The 19,723-nt window shown below is 40.7% G+C and overlaps 1 protein-coding gene across 5 annotated transcripts in view; it reads right to left on the bottom strand.

The window, feature by feature from the left end:
- Window positions 1–19,723, bottom strand: part of PLXNC1 (plexin C1) — a 158,591-nt gene that overhangs the window by 85,899 nt on the left and 52,969 nt on the right. For all 5 annotated transcript variants that reach the window (XM_509270.8, XM_009426007.5, XM_054664607.2 and 2 more), the window contains exons 5-6: window positions 11,641–11,755; window positions 1,692–1,839 (exon numbers count right to left, since the gene is read on the bottom strand). In XM_509270.8, coding sequence (XP_509270.2) covers window positions 1,692–1,839; window positions 11,641–11,755 — 263 coding nt within the window. The remainder of the gene's footprint in view (window positions 1–1,691; window positions 1,840–11,640; window positions 11,756–19,723) is intronic.

Below are 19,723 nucleotides of genomic sequence, written 5' to 3'. Positions count from 1 at the left end.
CTGCACCCTCATGAATGTGATTAGTGTCCTTATAGAAGAGGCTTAAGAGAGCTCCCTTGCCCCTTCTGTATGTGAGAATACAGCAACAAGGCACCATCTGCGAAGTCAGAGGCCAAGCCATTACCAGACACTGAATCTGCTGGAGCCTTGACCTTGGACTCCCCAGTCACCAGGGCTGTAAGTAATATATTTCTATTGTTTATAAATTATCCAGTCTAAGCTATTTTGTCATAGCAGCCAGAATGGACTAAGATATTGGGTAACTCCAGCTCTCACCACAAAACCCACTCAGCTCCATTAATGATCATCACTCAGTCCTGGAGACCTACTCCATGAACTCAACTCTACTTCTAGTCTTTCTCATTCGAAGAGACTCAGGAGTCCTCAGTCTGCCCACCGTACCTCCTGACCATCTATTGAATCCACTTCTCTCCATCCCCCTTGGCTTCTCCTCCAGCTCTCACTTTCCCTCTCACCTGGACCCTCCAGTAGCTTTCCGCTTTCACTTTCCCTCTCACTTGGACCCCTCCGAGTGATCTTTTGGAACTCAGTCTTTCAGTCTTTCCCTTCTTTGGTCCATTCTCCACCTTCAAGCCATTCATTCATTCAAGAAACGTTTATTGATTGTGAATGCCTACGTTTTGCCAGATACTGTTCTAAGCACAGCAGTGAAGATGTCTTCTCCAAGTCCCTGCCTCCATGGGGCTTACATTCCAGCAGGAAAGACAGACAATGCACAATGGAACCTTTCTGTAATAAAAATCTGATTGTGCTGCCAGCCTCCGGCTTAAACCTTTCAGCGTCTCATCACAGCTCGCAGGATTCCCAGTTCACAAGGCCCTTCATGGTCCCCTGGCTGCCTCCTTTGGTATCTATCTTCCCTCCGTCTCCCCTTTCCACCTTCCCCTACCCCATGTGCCTTGGCCATGTAGAAGCTCTTCTGGTTCTTCAAATAAAGACTTTTGTCTCCTGGCCATCATGCAGGTTGGTCTCTGTCTGAAATACCCATCCCCATCCTCTTTGTCTGGCTCAACTCTACCCTCACCTTGTCTGGACATCACTTCCTCCAGGAAGCTTTCCTTACCCCTTCCCCCTCCACCATGTCTGGTAAGGTACATTTTTCATGTGCTTCTCATGGTACTCTATGTTCCCTGTATTTACACACTGCATTGTAATGAGCTACTTACTTCTCTCTATCCCGGTGTACAGTCTTTTTTTTAGGGGCAAGGGGGAGTCACTGTATCCCTAGTACCTAGCATAGTGCCTCACATATAGTAGATGTTCAGTAAATACTTCCTGGATGGATGTATGAATGCAATGAACTCAAACTGATGGAACACTGGTTGCTAAAATTTCTCATCTCACCCAGGGCATTTCTTGCTTTTCAGATCTCTGAATTATCTAAACCATTTGGGTAGTCGGCCCAGTGCTATCTGGCTTTTCTGCACTCTCCTATCCAACTTGCCCTTCTCTTGTCATTGTCCAGGCATATCTGATAGTGGGGTCTTGGAGTCAATGAATGAGGTAAACCAGAGGTGAGGAGGACCCAAAGGAAAAGTGGGAACCAGGGGGTAGTGAGGGAGTGAGTCTACAGAGGGGGAACTATTCAGATTCCTTGGGCAAACTAAACTCAGGAGGTTCCCTTGTTTTTTTGACTTTATAACAAAAATAACCCAGAAGAATCCACATACCTTTGTAGGTTGCTCTGGTTGGGATGCTACAGGTGCAGGTCCGGTTGGGCTGACTTTTATTCTGGCAGAGCTCCCTGCTAGAGTCCACATTCTTCACCATGCACTTTGAGTGTCTTGGAGAAAAGCTTCCCACCATAGTCACTGTAGTCTATGTGGGGAAGATATGGGGAAAAAATGATGATTTTTGCCTCATTTCCATCCATCATAGAGCCTCATATGATCTCACCCTTTGACCTGCCACAGGAGGGAGAATTTCTCAGAAGAGCTGATGTAAAGAATAGATGTTTCTGGGTGACAGAGCAAGACACTGCCTCCACAAATAAATAAATAAATAAATAAAAATATAAAAGAATAGATGTTTTGTTGGCTATTTGGTTTGCTCTTTTGTAAATAGCATATTCTTATTCTTTGACCATTTTTCTGCTTTGTGTGTATATTTTTCTTATCAATTTTCAAGAGCTCTCTGCATGGTGTAGATATTAATCTTTATCTGTCATATTTCTGACACATATTTTTCTCCTAATCTATTGCTTGTCTTGTAACTTTTGCTTGTGGCATCTTTTTCTCTTACACAATGTGCTTTTAAGTAATCAAATACAGGGTTTCTTGTCTCGGCTATAAAGTGCTTCCCAAACTCTAGCTTATGGACAAATATAAAATTGTTCCAACATCTTTATTGCTTTATTTTTTAAGTTTATGTCTTTAATCCATCTGGAATTTATTTTTATATACAGAGATAAGGGTCCAACTTTATCCAGATGGTTAATCAATTATGTCACAGCCATTTATTAAACAAAAACAAACCTCCTTTTCCTACTGAACTGAAATATCATTTTGTCCTATATTAAATTTCCATTTATCTGGAATCTATTTCTGAACTCTGCTCTGTTCTAATAATCTATTGATCTACTTCTATTCCAATGTCATTAAGTTTTTACTCCTGTAATTTTAAATATATTTAGCATCTGATAAGGCAAATCTCTCCTGCTTTATCTCTATTTTCATAATTTTCTTAGCATTTCCTGGACATTATTCATCTATATTCATTTTATCCAAAGGGGTTGAGGGGACTGAGTCTAAATGAAATTGTATTAAATATATGCCTTAATGTTAGAAAAATTTCTATCTTTATGATATTAATTATTCCCATCCAAACACATGACTTTTTTTCATCTGTTTCTCTTTGATCTGGGGTTCATTTAAGACAGCGTGCCTTGATGATCCGAGTATGTTTGTATGTGTACAGGGATACATCTGTGTGCCTGTACGTGTGTGTGTGTGTGTGTATAGTAGGGACACAAAAAGACAATCTTGAAATGTCCCCAAAGTAACTTCTTCCCAAGGAAATAGTCCAAAGGAACAAGGCAGCCAGGTGTCCTGTTCAGAAGGAAAATTATAGGAATTAACATGCCAACAGTGGACTCCTTTTGCATCAGGCGCATGATGGGATCTGGTGGGAATGAGGGCTAAGTAAAAGGAACCTGGGAGTGCAGGAAGTGGTAACCTTATCACCCCCTAGGAAGAGCCATAGTCTAGACAACCTGGCAGCTGTCTGTCTTCTGTTATACTTCTCACTTCCTCCCAGACTTAGGCACTGCCACCTAAGACTCTGCTGTCTCCCTGGTTCTTTGATAAGCTTGCTAAGTCTAATCTAGTCCCCGGAGGTCACCCCTATCTTTCCATTTTCAAAAAGTTCTGGCCATATTATCATGCTGGAAGAAGGCAAGTTCTTTCAGTCCACTTCACCTGGACTGGAGTTCAATTATCTTTAGGGAATTCTGAGCACAGTGAAAGATCCCAAACCATTCCCACTAACTTATCTTCAACAAATGCCTGAACTCTCATTCATGCTGAATCTTCAACGCAGCATTTATATCTGCACCACACATCTTATCTTGTATACATATATGTCTTAAATTGAATTCACACTCAAATGTTATAACAAGAGTATCAGAATTTTTAAAAATCACATTTTCACCAACTCTTTTAAAGTTTCCACATTTCCTTCTAGTTCTCACATATGTAGCTTTTACATAACTATAATTATTCCATTTATTTATTCCATAAATGTTCATCAAGCTTGCAACATGTGCCAAGTGCTGCACAATGTACTGAATATACCAGTGAACCAAACAGCTATGGTCCTTGCCCTCAAAGAGCTTATAGACTAGTAGAAGTACAGAACATTCCACCAGAATAAAACTGGAAGGTCACATGGTATCAAGGAATCATCAAGAAATGACTGAGCTAAGATGGTACAATGGAAAGGGAAAGAACGAGGCAGTCAAGGTACCCCTTAGAAGTGGCATGGGGCAGGACTGGAAGTGGGGGATGTGGATATGGAGGATGCTGGTGAGCAAATGGGATGGATGGAGGTACCATACATGGAGATGGGGCATACTGATGGAGAGGCAGATGGGTAGAAGATTCAAGACTTCAGCTTTAGGTGTATGTAGTTCAAGATACTTGTGTGATACTCAAGCAGATGTGTCAAGTTGGGTATGGGCCTGGAGCTCAGAGGATCAATCTGGGGTGGGGATAAAGGAGACATGAACATACAGATGATTTATAAAGCCATGGAAGTGAATAAGATTGTCTACAGACGAAATGTAGAGTAAGAAGAGAGGAAGAGCCAAAACTGGGCCTTAAATGGCTCCAATATTTAGAGACAGGGAGAGAAGGGACCAGCAAGGCCCAGCAAGGGAATTGAGGCCTGGCCACAGAGAAGGAGGAGAGCATGGAGTGGGCGTGCCATGGAAAGCAATGGAAAAGACAGTTTCAAGAATGCTGGCTAACAGCCAGGTTAGATGAGGACCTTACAGTGTCCGCTGGAATGGCTGCATGGAGTTCACTAGTGACCTTAGCAAGAACGGGTTCAGGGGAACACTGGGGCAGAAACCAGGTTGGAGTGGACCTGAAAAGAGGAGACAGCATGTTTTTTTCAGGTGCAGTGGAAGGAGAGAGGAGCCAGTGAGGTGAAGGTATTTTTGCGTAACTTGGGGTCCAGGCGAGTACAGTTAAAAAGCTGAAGCTTTGTCCTAAGAAACCCAGTATAGGACTCCTTACCAGGCTGATGGCTTTTTCGTGAATCAAGCTGGATAAAGAGGGAGTGAAGACTTAAAGGGCAGGTGGGATGCAGAGGCAGCTGGGGTGTCAATTAGCCGGCAACATTCACAAGGCCAAAGAATTGCTTGCTGCACAACACTCTTATCAGATCGACATATCTTATTTTACTGAATCATTCGTTATTGCTAAACAGTTTCATTATTTCCAGGTTTCTAATTCTATAAATGCTACGGCAAGAGCATCTTCATGCCTAGGGATTTTCTTCTTTCAAGTTATTTCCTCAGGATTCTAAGGCTGAAATTAATGCTTCAAACGGAATGAATATATTTATGACTTTTGAAACATGCTGCCAAATTGCTTTCCAAAAAGGTTGTGCTAATTGGCATCACCAACACTGGGTGTTAGCATAGCTTATTATCGCTTTAATTTGTATTTATTTGAAAACTAGTGAGGTTGAACATATTTCCATATTTATATCTACTTTCTGAATCTCCTCTTGTGAGAATATATGTGTTTTGGCCCACTTACTTTTTGGTGTATTGATGTTTTTCTTTTTAATTTTTCTTAGTGTTATTACATTATGATGAATATTTTGTTAGTGGCAAATATTTTCCTGAAGTGTGTGCTTTAGTTAACTGTTTTTTTTTTTCTTTTTGAGACAGAGTTTTGCTCTTGTCAGCCAGGCTAGAGCGCAATGGCACGATCTTGGTTCACTGCAACCTTCACCTCCCAGATTTAAGCGGTTCTCCTGCCTCAGCCTCCCGAGTAGCTGGGATTACAGACACCTGCCACCACGCCTGGCTAATTTTTTTGTATTTGTAGTAGAGACAGTGTTTCACCAGGTTGGCCAGGCTGGTCTCAAACTCCTGACCTTCAGGTGATCTGCCCGCCTCAGTCCCCAAAGTGCTGGGATTACAGGCACGAGCCACCATGCCCGGCCAAGTTAACTCTTATTTTTTGTAAAAGGAAATCATGTATATGAATATTTTTCTTTTGTTATTACATACTATATTGCTTCAGAGGTAAAATAAATGATCATACTTTCAAATTATGTTCAACTTCATTTTCTGTTAGTTCTTCTGTGACTTTTCTTTACATATCAATTTCTTAATTAGTCTAAATTTTATTTTTATATTTAATGTAAAATATGAAATTACGTTTCCATAGTATAAGCCAGTTATCTCACACATTTTATGAAATAATTTTTGTTTCCTCTTATTTTATGATATCTGTTCTTTAAAATTTTTACATCTATTTCTGAGCTTTCCACTATATTCTATGAATCTATATTCCTATTTTTAAACCAGAATCATGGATTAAATTATTTTTGATATCTATCTATCTATCTATCTATCTATCTATCATCTATGTTTGCAATCTAATGGGAGTGGTCTTGCCTAAATCGACTTCTTTTTTTTTTTTCAAAATATGTTTTGGATATTCTTGATCAGCTCATGATATTCCAGATGAATTTTATATTAATTTTAAATAAACACTAACTCAAAAATCATTGGAATTACATGAAATCAAGAAAAATAGGTGAGGAAGAAGTGACATTTTTGTGATATCTTCTCACCAAGAAATGTAGAACATGCCTGAATATGTTCAAGATGTTTTCCATACATCCTAAGAAAATACTTGGTGTATTTTTGTTTTTATTTTTCTTTATGCTTATGTTTTTAATTAATAAGGTTTTGCTATGATAAATTATAAATAGCCTTAAGGCTGGGCACGGTGGCTCACGCCTGTAATCCCAGCACTTTGGGAGGCCGAGGTGGGCAGATCACCTGAGGTCAGGAGTTCAAGACCAGCCTGGCCAACATGGTGAAACTCCGTCTCTACTTAAAATATAAAAAATTAGCCAGGCTTGGTGGTGGGCACCTGTAATCCCAGCTACTCGGGAGGCTGAGGCAGGAGAATCGCTTGAACCCGGGAGGCAGAGGTTGCAGTGAACCATGATCGCGCCACAGCACTCCAGCCTGGGCAACAAGAGTGAAACTTTGTCTCAAAAAAAAAAATAGCCTTAATACACCACTGCTCTGCTATCTAACTACTATTACAAAGAACGGCTTAAGCTAAGTTGTTCAAAGCAAAATTACTATTTTTGGTAGCTGACTCCAACACATATCTCTTAGTAAAAATGGTTTTAACGCAGGATATGAACCTTGCTCTTTAAGTTTATGGCTGAGTAGTTCTGTTGTTTTTATGAATAGGACTTTTTATTCATGAAGTTAAAAGTTTGTTTTATTTAACATGTAGGAAGGTTATTGATATTTAAATATTTATTGAACATTCAGCACTTCATTTAATGTTAATTCATTTGAATAATTTTTAAAGCTAACATATTTAGATTCTGCAGATATGCAGCCACTTAAGATGAGTAAGTAATGTTTTTTATATTTAATTCAAATAATTATTTGTATTACTTGTTTCTTGAATTACTGCAGTGGACAGGGCTTTACAAATAATGTCAATAGTATTAGCGATTGTGGAATTCCTTGTTTTAGTTCTGATTTGTAAAAGAATGTTTCTAGGATGGGCATGGTCACTTATGCCTATAATCCCAGCACTTTGAGAGGCTGAGGTGGGAGGATCACTTGAGCCCAGAGGTTTGAGACCAGCCTGGGCAACATAGGGAGACCTTATCTCTATAAAAAAATTTTAAAAATTAGCTGGGTGTGGTGGTTCACACCTGTAGTCCCAGCTACTTGGGAGGCTGAGGTGGGAGGATCCCTTGAGCCCAGGGGTTCGAGGCTGCAGTAAATTATGATCACGTCTCTGCACTCCAGCCTAGATGACAGAGGGAGACCCTGTCAAAAAAAAAAAAAAAAAGTTTCTAGTGTCTCTCCTCTAGGAACCATATTGTTTAAGAAATACTTTTATTCCAATTAGCCGGGCGTGGTGGCATGTGCCTGTAATCCTAGCTATTTGGGAGGCTGAGGCAGGAGAATCGCTTGAACCTGGGAGGTGGAGGTTGCAGTGAGCCTAGAACGTGCCACTGCACTCCAGCCTGGGTGACAGAGCAAGACTCCATCTCAAAAAAAAAAAAATGTAGAAAGCGGAAACTGGATCTCTTCCTTACACCTGATACAAAAAATTAATTCAAGATGGATTAAAGACTTAAATGTTAGACCTAAAACCATAAAAACCCTAGAAGAAAACCTAGGCAATACCATTCAGGACATAGGCATGGGCAAAGACTTCATGTCTAAAACACCAAAAGCAATGGCAACAAAAGCCAAAACAGACAAATGGGATCTAATTAAACTAAAGAGCTTCTGCAGGGCAAAAGAAACTACCATCAGAGTGAACAGGCAACCTACAGAACGGGAGAAAATTTTTGCAATCTACCCAGCTGACAAAGGGCTAATATCCAGAATCTACAAAGAACTCAAACACATTTACAAGAAAAAACAAACGACCCCATCAAAAAGTAGGCAAAGGATATGAACAGGCACTTCTCAAAAGAAGACATTTATGCAGCCAACAGACATAAGCAAAAATGCTCATCATCACTGGTCATTAAAGAAATGCAAATCAAAACCACAATGAGATACCATCTCACACCAGTTAGAATGGCGATCATTAAAAAGTCAGGCAAAAACAGATGCTGAAGAGGATGTGGAGAAACAGGAACACTTTTACACTGTTGGTGGGAGTGTAAACTAGTTCAACCATTGTGGAAGACAGTGTGGCGATCCCTCAAGGATCTAGAACTAGAAATATCATTTGACCCAGCAAATCCCATTACTGGATATATACCCAAAGGATTATAAATCATGCTACTATAAAGACACATGCACATGTAAGTATATTGCAGCACTATTCACCATAGCAAAGACTTGGAACCAACCCAAATGTCCATCCATGATAGACTGGATTAAGGAAATGTGGCACGTAGGCCGGGCACGGTGGCTCACGCCTGTAATCCCAGCACTTTGGGAGGCCAAGGCGGGCAGATCACGAGGTCAGGAGATCGAGACCATCTTGGCCAACACGGTGAAACCCCGTCTCTACTAAAAATACAAAAATTAGCTGGGTGTAGTGGTGGGCGCCTGTAGTCCCAGCTACTTGGGAGGCTGAGGCAGGAAAATGGCATGAACCTGGGAGGTGGAGCTTGCAGTGAGCCGAGATCGCGCCACTGCACTCCAGCCTGGGCGACAGAGCGAGACTCCATCTCAAAAAAAAAAAGAAAAGAAAAGAAAATGTGGCACCTATACACCATGGAATACTATGCAGCCATAAAAAAGATGAGTTCATGTCCTTTGCAGGGACATGGATGAAACTGGAAACCATCATTCTCAGCAAACTATCACAAAGACAGAAAACCAAACACCACATGTTCTCACTCACAGGTGGGAACTGAACAATGAGATCACTTGGACACAGGGCGGGGAATATTACACACCGGGGCCTGCTGGGGGGTGGGGGGCTGGGGGAGGGATAACATTAGGAGAAATACCTAATGTAAATGACGAGCTGATGGGTGCAGCAAACCAACATGGCACATGTATACCTATGTAACAAAACTGCACGTTGTGCACATGTACCCTAGAACTTAAAGTATACTAAATAATAACAATAATAATTTTATTTCTGTGTCTTTTCTATTTTTATTACATGTCTCTGCTTTCCTTCTCCACCACATCAGTCATTCCACCAGGAGAGCCCATGTTTACAACCTTGTTTGAATTCTTCTATATTTTTGCCCATGCTCAAATAATCATATAGAGACATATATACATAAACATATACAGGGGCATTTTCTGATCAATATAAGATCATGCTAGGAACACTTTTATGCATCTTGCTGTTTTTACTCAACAAAACCTCACAGAAATCCCTCCAGGACAACTGGAATTGCTCTGATTATTTCTTTTTAATGCTGATCCCATAGTGAGTATGAGGATGTACTATCTTTTAATTGTTTTGTGGAAAGAAATTAAGCTTCTGTGAACAGAGGTTCTTATTATATGGAGGTTTTTCTCTGCCTACAAAGTGACTAGAATGTTACTAGGCATATGATAGGCAGGTAGCAAATAGCCTTTGAATAGAGCTGATAGGTGGAACTGAACACGACCCTAGACTGCCGTCTCCATAGGTCAGGGTCAGGTTTATTTAAACAAAGACCTGAGATTTTCAGGTAAGCCAAAGGTGGCAATAGGGTAGGAAATATTTTGAAATAATGTGATCAAGAGATAGAATCAGATGGCTTATCAACACTATTAAAATAATTAGTCCGAAGTTGGTTTCAAAGGATAGCTTTAGTCAAATTACGAACTTCTTATCTTCTTTGAGAGTGGTGGTGAGCTGGAGAGAGTGAGGCAGTGGCTGTGTGGGAAGTCTCTGGGAAGATTAGGGTAAACCACAGTGGGACTTAGGGCGAGGAAGAAAACACCAGTGGTTGTTTGGGTGGTAAGCAGTTTTGAAATGTACCAGACCAGATATAAACAGTGATTAATTTGTAATAGTGAGCCCCTAGCTAGGTAAGGAAGTTGTATAAGCAGCACTTTTAATTTAATGAACAAGCTACTTCCTCCCACTACATTTAGCTGAAGTATTATCCTTAAATTTTTATAAATGACATAAGAAAAAAAATCTTCCAGAATTTTAACCACTTATCAGAGTCCTGGGAATATTCAAGGATTATGGTATTCTACTTTCTACTATTCTCTACTAGCGCCAAATTTGGCTATTTTTCAGACTGATGAGAGAAATTAGAATTTGGATATACCTATGTTTAGATGCCTAAGAATCTTTTCCACCAAATCTATTCACTCTGATTCAGGACTGGTAGAAGTTTGTATGAAAGTTATTATTATTATTATTTTTCTCCAGGAAGACAACAGAAAGTGACAACAGCCAAATAACTTTAAATCTGTTAGTTCTGATCAGTTACGACTTAGAAGCTTGATTATTTTATTATTTATCACTCATTAAATACTTTGGCTCTCCTTTATTAAATGTTAAATCATCGTAAGTGGTAAAGTTCTTGCTGTTTCTCTGAAATGGCAAAGTGTAAGGGAAAAGAGAAAGTGGCCCATTTCCTTGTTAATATGGCATTCAAACAGAACACAGTGAGCTCAACAGACAGGTCAGCTGGCTGCTGTACAGTTATTCATAACAGAGGACTCTGTACAATTATTCATAACACAAGAGCCGTCATTAGGGAGAAAATGCCTCCTTATAGCACCACTGAGACTGCAAGGCAGGAATTCCCTTTTTCCGTAGGGCACGGTTGGCGTGTGCATTTGAAAATGCTTAAATATGCTCCTTGCTCCCTTCTCTCATCCAATGACAGGACTGATGTGTTGTCAAGTGCTGCCATAGCAAGGGCCCACTGGCTTTCCAAAGGACCTCACTGGCAATAGTCACTGCCCATGTTGGTCTTCTCTCCATCTCTACCAAGACTGTTGGAAGCTATGTTCATAAGATGGTTACTGGGGAAGCCTCAACACATTAGGATAAGGGACCATTACACTAAACAAAATTCTGCAATTAAGCCACCTTTAAGGTATCTCGTTGACCATGAATCTGAACTTCTTTTTTCTCTATTTTCAAAAGCAATATGTATTTCTACAACATTAGAAGTCCAACTTTTCTTCCAGTTCAACCATTGAGGGTCATCTTCAGCTCCACAAGACGACAAACTCCATGAGAGCAGGCCCATGATGTGACTTGGTTACCGCTGTATCCCCAGCACCTTGCAGAGTGGATGGCATCTGGTGGGCACTCAATATTCGTTAATGAGTGCTAAATGAATGGAGTGCTATCACTAAGCATGTTTGATTGCTAATGGATATTTTACACACAGAAGAAATTTAGCATCCGCTGTGCAAAATGAGACAATACAACGAGGACAAATTAAAATCTTTCCTCTTACCTTTTCTTTACTGCTTCGAATTATCTGAATTTTAGGGCACTTTTTTGCTCCAGACGAAATATCCAGCCAGTTTTCTAAGTTCTCTGAATGTACACAATCTCCTTGAAAAGTGCACCTAAAAAAACGAGGCAACAAAACAGCGACCCCATACGTGTGTTAGTTAAAACAGCGACCCCATACGTGCATTAGTTAAAACTTTCTTATACTTGGCTTCAGTACAAAATGCCAGACTTTGTACAGTGGATTATTGATTTGAGCGAGAATAGGAACATGATGCTAAAACCATGAAAAGCAACAAGAAAACAGCAGAGCATTTTTTTCCATCATGTCTAGGAGCAAAGAACAAATGTAGACAACATGGTGAACTTTGACTCCTGAGCCATCTCTCAAGATGACATCGCCAAATATATCCGAAACACATCCTCCCATGGATTCTGAAATAGGGAGCTCCCTTTTAGAAATGCCTAGCAAAGAACAGCGCAAGGAAGAGTTCACATATTGTATAAATTTTAGGTTTGCTATTCATTCTCAGAATATCAACCTATTGTGTAACTTGATTTTGTTTAAAAATAATAACAAAGTTACTATTTTGTGCTTTGCAGCATGATAATTAAATAGAAAAATTTCAAGGGCAGAGTCTGCCTAAGAATTTGATAAGACATTCCATAACCATCTGCTACATACCATTTATTTAGACAGATACCGAATTATATCAAAAGATATAGGTGCAACATTTTTCCAGGGCCATTTTCCCAAGTCAGCCAGCTCAGAGGATGACCCAGATAAGTCTTAAGCTGTGGCCAGGGCCAACTACTTTGATAAAGAGATGCTCAGAAGCTGAGTGGTGAGATCACTGGCTTGCTTGATGTGTCAGTCACTCTAGGTCACACTAACTTGGGAACCCTTGCCTCACCAGACAGGGCACCAACCTGGCAAGAAGAACAAATACCAACAGCACGTTATCGCCAAAGGGTGTTGGACTCCACAGATATTCCATTGAATAGTGTCAAGGAAAGAACGAAATATTTCTAGTACTACACCTCCTCAAGGCTGAAGATTAAAATGCAGGGGTGGTAAACCAGTGATGGTGAATTTTTAAAAGAAACTGAAAACACATGAATCATGAGATTGAAAAGCAACCAAATGATGACCACATTCAGCTACGGGGAGTCCCGGAGGGGATCCGAGCGGAATGAGGAATGGATGGGCCCAAACAGTGTATTTGGCTTCCTAAAGGTTTTATTTTTTCTCCTTTCTCTACTCTCTCTCTCTTTCAATTCTTAAGAATTTAGGCCTCATGGCTTCATCTTTGAGCTCTGTGTTAATTTGAATATGGCAAAAATAGAACAGGAAGTCAGTGAGTTTCACTAAACGTCATCCCCAAGCACAATACCTTTAGCATGTCACCGGCTTCTGACATTTGGGGAACCCTGCTCCCAATAAGCACATCTGTGTTCCACCTCCCACTACATCTGTGTCAGTTTCTTCTCCAACATTATAACCATGGGGATTTTCATCGGCAATTCTCCAAAGCCATAAATTTATCTGACCCTTGATGGCTAGCTCGTCCGTCAAGGACATTAAGTTCAAATTAAACCGCCTGTCAATGTCAGAGAGAGTTTGCAACGGAGAGACAAGCACTGCTGGATTGAAAAACAGAATGACGAAGCTGGTTCTTTCGGTTGTATCTGAAATAGATCATGACTGTCAAAAACTCCCTGCCTCTCATGGGCACTCCGGTTTGTGTAAGGCACTTCCTCTGCCTATAAGAAAAAAAAAAAATAAGCCAATTCCGAAGAGACTGGAGTACAAATATTTTTGTTGGCTCTTAATGCTGCCTGGGAGTCAAAGCCTAAGGCTGCCAAAAAAACAAGTGTAAAATATTTCATACAAATAGTGCTACAATTTGCCAATTTGTAGGCAGAAAACAGTAGTGCCACTGAGTTATCACTCCCTTTTCTGAACTCCTATAGCATTTCTTGTCAGAAGTACATATTTCGGTATTTAATCATATGCTGCCTTGAATTACAACTTAACTGTTTCATAAGTCTATCTCAGTTCTCCCCAAGTAAGCTCTAAGCTCCTCAAAGAAGGGAGAAGGTCTTTAATATTTCTTTAGCAAATCCCTCAGTGTCTGGCAGCATGATATGCAAATACTAGGGTTTCAATAAATATTTTTGAATGAAAGGATGAAATATGAAATCTCTATAGGTCTTTTCTGTTGCTGATTTTTCTTTCTAGAGTTTTAATTCATGTCTGACTCCTCCTTATGCCAAAGAGACTATTTTTAAAACAAGCAAAAAGTTTAAATCTGGGGACAAATTGGGGGTGAGGTTTCCATTTTACTTTTTGAAAAAAAAAGGGAAAAGAAAGTATAAAATGAACCTTCCATTTTTTATTCTGCATAAGGCAAAAACAAAATCTAACCATATTAAGCAACTAAACATAAATTCCTTGTTTTTATATATATATATATAAACAACCCACCACCTCTGAACTCCTATTCTTTGCCTCTCACCAGTACAAATAAAAAATGAAAAAATAAAAAGCAAACCATGACACCAAGTATGTATAACCAGATGGCCAGCCAACAACAGTATCTTATTACTTCTCAAATACTGCAGATTATAAAATCTTCATGACAGCATATTACTCATACATTTACATTTCTTACAGAGCAGATCTTATAGCTCCCATATTTTAGTAAACAAAGCTAGTTACTCTGAAATAATTCCTTTTGAAAGCTATCACTCTAATTCCTGCATATCAACAAGAGCAACGGTCAAGTGCATAAACACTTGAGCCACTGCCCTAATTAAATTAAAATCTCATTGTCACACAGGACTCTTAGTGAGGCTGATTCTTCAGTGATGCACTCTCAGACAGGCTGATATCTTAATGGCTTCATTTCAATTTCTTCAGGCCAAGAATAGGAGGAAAATTGGATTTGGATAAGAATGGACATATTCTAGGGAAACTGGTAGAGATATGTTTGCTTTCTTGACTTACTATTACTTTTGCTCCATCCTCTACCGAGGATCTATCCCAAAGTCCTCAGACTCCCAGTCAGTATTTTATTTTTCTAGTCCTTATTTCCACTTAGAGCTAATACTTTCATGATAAAGCCTGCAGGCAGACACAAGCCTATTTGCAAATTAGAATACAGAACCTGCCCAAATGCAAAGAAAAGATTGCCTGAAGAAAAAAAAAAAATCCCCCAAACCAAAAAGTTAATTTAAAAAGACTTCCCTTATGTGAAAAACACTGTATGTAGAAACAATTCAGTCAATGAAACTATTTAAGAAAGCTGTTCTTGTTAGTTTGCTATAAAATCTGCTGTAGAGCTTAATGTATTCGAGATAATACTAGAGTTTGATATTGGCATTCAACTATATAAGTATGTAACCGCCCCCTCCCTCACCCCCAACAGATTTAAAAAAAAAAAAAGTTCCAAACCTACTCCGGCCCCAAGTCATAAACAGGAAGGTCCCAGACACTTGTTTCTAAGTTCACTGTTTGAAACTTAGAAAGTCTTTCTATACAGTGGGTTTGCTTCCTGGGTTCATAGAAATATGTGTAACCCATAATATCCCTGAATAATTACCCCACCACAGACTGGCATGGAGGAAACATTACTGTGTGCCAGGCACTGACGGGAGTGTTTGCAGTTAGTTCTCACAACAACCTCACTCTTTACAGATGAAACAGAAGCTCAGAGAAGTACAGTAACATATCAAGGCCACACAGCTGCCAAGTGGCAGAAGTCTGATTTCAGAGCCCACAAACTTGGCCCCCTGGCTTCATGCCTTCCTATAGATCCTAACCACCACTTAATAGAGGACATTCGTAGTTCCTCCTGGCTTCCTGGGACCTCAACCAGTGGTTGCAGGGTGGAGCTGGGCCAGGACGAGGACACAGGGATGGGGACCCCAGAAACAGAGAAGACAGAAGGTAAGGCAGAGACTGTAGGATGAAGCGGTTAGCAAGGATTTGGGGGAGAACACAGAAGTGGGGATTCTGAGAGGCCTCTAATTTTCCTCTATCACTAGCTGTGAATACAACACAACCACACAACTAGCAAGAGGTTAAAATTTCAGGCGGCCCTGGACTTAGAAATCCATTCTACTCCCAAAAAGTTTTTCTTGCAAACCATCTGTTTCTAATATAAAATGCATTTTTCCCCCATAGAAATAATGTTATAAACAGTGATTAGGTTTCCAGGTTAGCCCACAAAACCTACTTATCCATAATGTAACTTTACTACTATATATTTGCAATAAACAATAGCAGAAAACAATGAGATTGCAGCCATTTGCATTATATAGCAGTTTTCTTCTTTACTTATTTGTGTTTCTGCTCAGCTGGTAGTCTGGGAACAGTGCCCAGCTGGATCGACTTTTAAATTTATTATTACAGTATTGTATTTATACAGCATTTCTATTTTTTTAATGGGCATGGCTTAAATTATTAATTGTTTTCATGCCAACATAAAGAACAGGGAGGCCCACCTCTGAAAAGGAGCTGAAGTTTCCAAGCAGGTGAAATACCCATGGGCCGGGCTGGGGGACCTTGAGAAGCCAACTCTGTTAGGCTAGAATCTTGCAGTAAAAATTTACCACTTACTCAACCTTGAAATAGAAACTCTGAACTCAGAAATGTAACTTCTACTTCCTGCCACTCAAATTTCATCAGCATCCTCTAATCTAATTGTTCACCAAGAGCAGACAGTCCCTGAAGGAATCTGATAACTACGTATCAGGTAAGTGGCTTGAATGTGGGGGTTAGTGTGAACTGTTCCAAAGATTCTACACTGATATAATATCAGAAAACTTTTAACAAGGAAACAATCCAGCTTCTCTCTCTCCCAGGAAACAAGAGACTGCATCCATGCTGGGGGAGGGCTTTGCTATAAGAGCATCCCAAGGTCTTTTGCTAAGTGATTTGAAACAGATGTCTGCATTTTTAGGGAAGGCACAGAGCCCAGTGGAGGGGCCAGGTGGTCTCCAGAATCGGGGGACTTTCTTTACAATTGCCAGTCCATGAGATGAGGAAACCAAAGTCTACTGAATGGACGAGAATAGGAAGTCTGTGACAAACTAAACTTCAAATGAAAGGCCTCCAGACTCTTTAAGAGGGGAATGCCAAAACGTAAGACCAAAATAACTTGCTGGGAAAGCTCAAAAATTGGATCTTCATCACTGAAGCTGAAAGTCAATCTACATGATAAAATTATGCTAATAACAGAGACAATTAAAAGATTTTTTTTAAGCAAAAACATCTAACATGCCAGGCGATGTCTTTTCACATGATTTGATTCATTTATTATTCACAACAAACCTCTAAGTAGCTGCAATAATTGTCCCTGCTTCACAGATGTGGGAAACTGAGGCATAGCTGGTTCCATATTGCTTTCCTAAGGTCACAGGGATAGTAAGCAGAGGAGCTGACCTACTAAGTCAGGCAGTGTAGCCTCAAAGCCTGTGGTCTCATCAGCTACCTATATTGCCTCTCAGAATAGCTAATAGTGACTGAGCCCATCTGTCTTAGTCTGTTTTGTGTTGCTATAATAGAATACCACAGACTGGGTAATTTATAAAGACAAGAAATTTATTTTTTACAGTTCTGGAGGCTGGAGAGTCCAAGGTCGAGGGGCCTGCATCTGCTGAATCATCCCACGGCAGGAGGTGGAAGAGCAAGAGAGAGCGAGGGCATGCGCATGTGAACAAGAGAAAGAGACTGAATTTGCAGCCTGAAGCCCTTCTATGATTGGCATTAATCCATTCACAAAGGCAGAGCCCTCATGACCTAAACACTAGGTCCCACCTTTCAACAGAGTTGCATTGGGGATTAAATTCCCAACACACGCTTTTTAGGTGACATTTTCAAACCATAGCACCTTCCTAGTGCCCATAGGCCAGGCACTGTTTCTGGGGACTTCTGGGAATTAACACAGTAATCCTCACAACCAGCCCATGAAGTAGGTGTTATTGTTACCACCTCCATGTCAGAGGTTGAGAAACGGAGGTGCAGAGAGGTTAGTTAGCATGGTGTCTGGCACTGGCATCTATCTCTTACTACTACACCTAATGGCTCAAAAATTTTAAAGGCTTCCAGGGCAGCGACATCACAAATGCCAGCATAATAGCAAGTAGATTCTTCCAAGACATGGCCATATAGGAAAATACAAGTTTTACTCAATTTCTCAGCATTTTTCAAACTGTGTTCCTGGATTTGTTTTGGTGTTAATATTAAAGTAGGGTTCTATTGCCAAGAAGCTTGGGAAACACTAGTTAAATAAAATTAAACAAGTCTCTCTGCTGCAGGACTTCTCAGAGCCTCGTAGATGCCACTGTGCTTTGTAACTTTCTGAGACAAGAATGAATGATGTACCATCTTCCAGCTTTTTTGTTGAAGGATGTTCTGAGGGATGAGAAATTCTAGTCACACATGTTGGGAACCACTACCTGGTCTGGTTTAATGAGCAATAATCTTCATGGCGGATCAAATTACAAAACTTTGTGCCTATTTTGGCTAGTTTGGGTAACTCTTGTACCTAAACGAATTCTAAGCATCCTCTACAACCCATGCTTACCCCCCACCTCTCACCTGGGTTCCTGCAGCAGCCAAATGAGGTATCCCACTTCCCACTTCCTGTTCCTCTCATCAACCTCCACATCAACATCTGGGTTACTCTTACGCACAGAGCTGATGATGTTACTCCCTGCTTTAAAATCTCTCATGACACCCTTTCTCCCATACCAGACTCTCCTGTCTACATGCCTTTCAGCACCTCAGCCTGCAATACATGTTTCCATGCCCATCTCTGACCCCAACACTGTGATCTGGCCCCTGCCTTCCTCTTCAAACTCATCCCCAGGTAAGTTTGGTTGATGAGTCTGTCTCTCTAGACTGCAAGCTCCTAAAAACACCCATCCCTGATATCTATTCCATAGTGCCTCGTGGAGAGCAGGCATTTGATAAACACATACAGGGCAAACAGGCCAGGCCCTCCCGAGCGTGTGCCATCCTCACTGCCCTGAACGTGCCTGGGCCTGCAACACTTGGTGAAATCACATTCCTTGTTCAAGGGCTATTTCAGTGTCTTCCTCTATGATGTTTGCTCAGACTCCAGGCAAAGCAGTCACTCCCTCCTCTGTGTCTCCATGACATTTACACATGCTCCTACTCTACACAGCATACTGCATTAGTTGCTGATTGCCTGCCTGTCTCTCCAGCTACACTGTAAATCCCCCAAAGGGAAAGGCCCACATTATTCACCTTTGCACCCTCAGGGCCTAGGACCATACCTGGCATTCATTCTACAAATATTAACTGAGAGCCCATCGGATGCCAAACACTCCACTAGGAACTGCAGACACTTCCATGGATAAGCCAGTTAAGTTCCTTCTCTTATTGAGCTTACAGTCCAGAGAAGCACATAGACAAAAACCAAATAAACAGACAATCATTTAAAATAATTTCAAATTGAGGTACGTCTTCTGCAGAAACCAAAGATATAGTAGAAAGGAACCCACTTTAGACAGGCTAGTGAAGAAAGATGGCATTTCAGCTAAGCATGCAAGGGTGAGAACCATGTAGTCGGGTCAAGAGCAGTAGGAAGAGGCCGGTGCTAGTGGCTTATGCCTGTAATCCCAGCACTTTGGGGGCCAGATCACTTGAGGCCAGGAGCTCAAGACCATCCTGGCCAACCTGGTGAAACGCTGTCTCTAATAAAAATACAAAAAATTAGCTGGGCGAGGTGGTGCATTCCTGTAATCCCAGCTACTCGGGAAGCTGAGGCATGAGAATTGCTTGAACTGGAGGCAGAGCTTGCAGTGAGTCGAGATCATGCCACTGCACTCCAGCCTGGGTGACAGAGCAAGACTCTGTCTCAAAAAAAAAAAAAAAGTAGTGGGAAGAGCAGTCCAGGCAGAAGGAACAGCATGTGCAAAGTATCTGAGTGCACTTAAAGCATGGTCTCTGCAAGGAACTGATGAAATAGACCAGCTTGGCTAGAACTTAGTGAAGGAAAGAGGATAGTGGTTGTGCCATTTGCAAGCTGGTGACCTCAAGCAAGACATGT

Source organism: Pan troglodytes, chromosome 10, assembly GCF_028858775.2.
Source record: "Pan troglodytes isolate AG18354 chromosome 10, NHGRI_mPanTro3-v2.0_pri, whole genome shotgun sequence".
In the NCBI taxonomy this organism is placed as follows: Eukaryota; Metazoa; Chordata; class Mammalia; order Primates; family Hominidae; genus Pan; species Pan troglodytes.
This window is presented reverse-complemented; position numbering and strand designations above follow the sequence as displayed.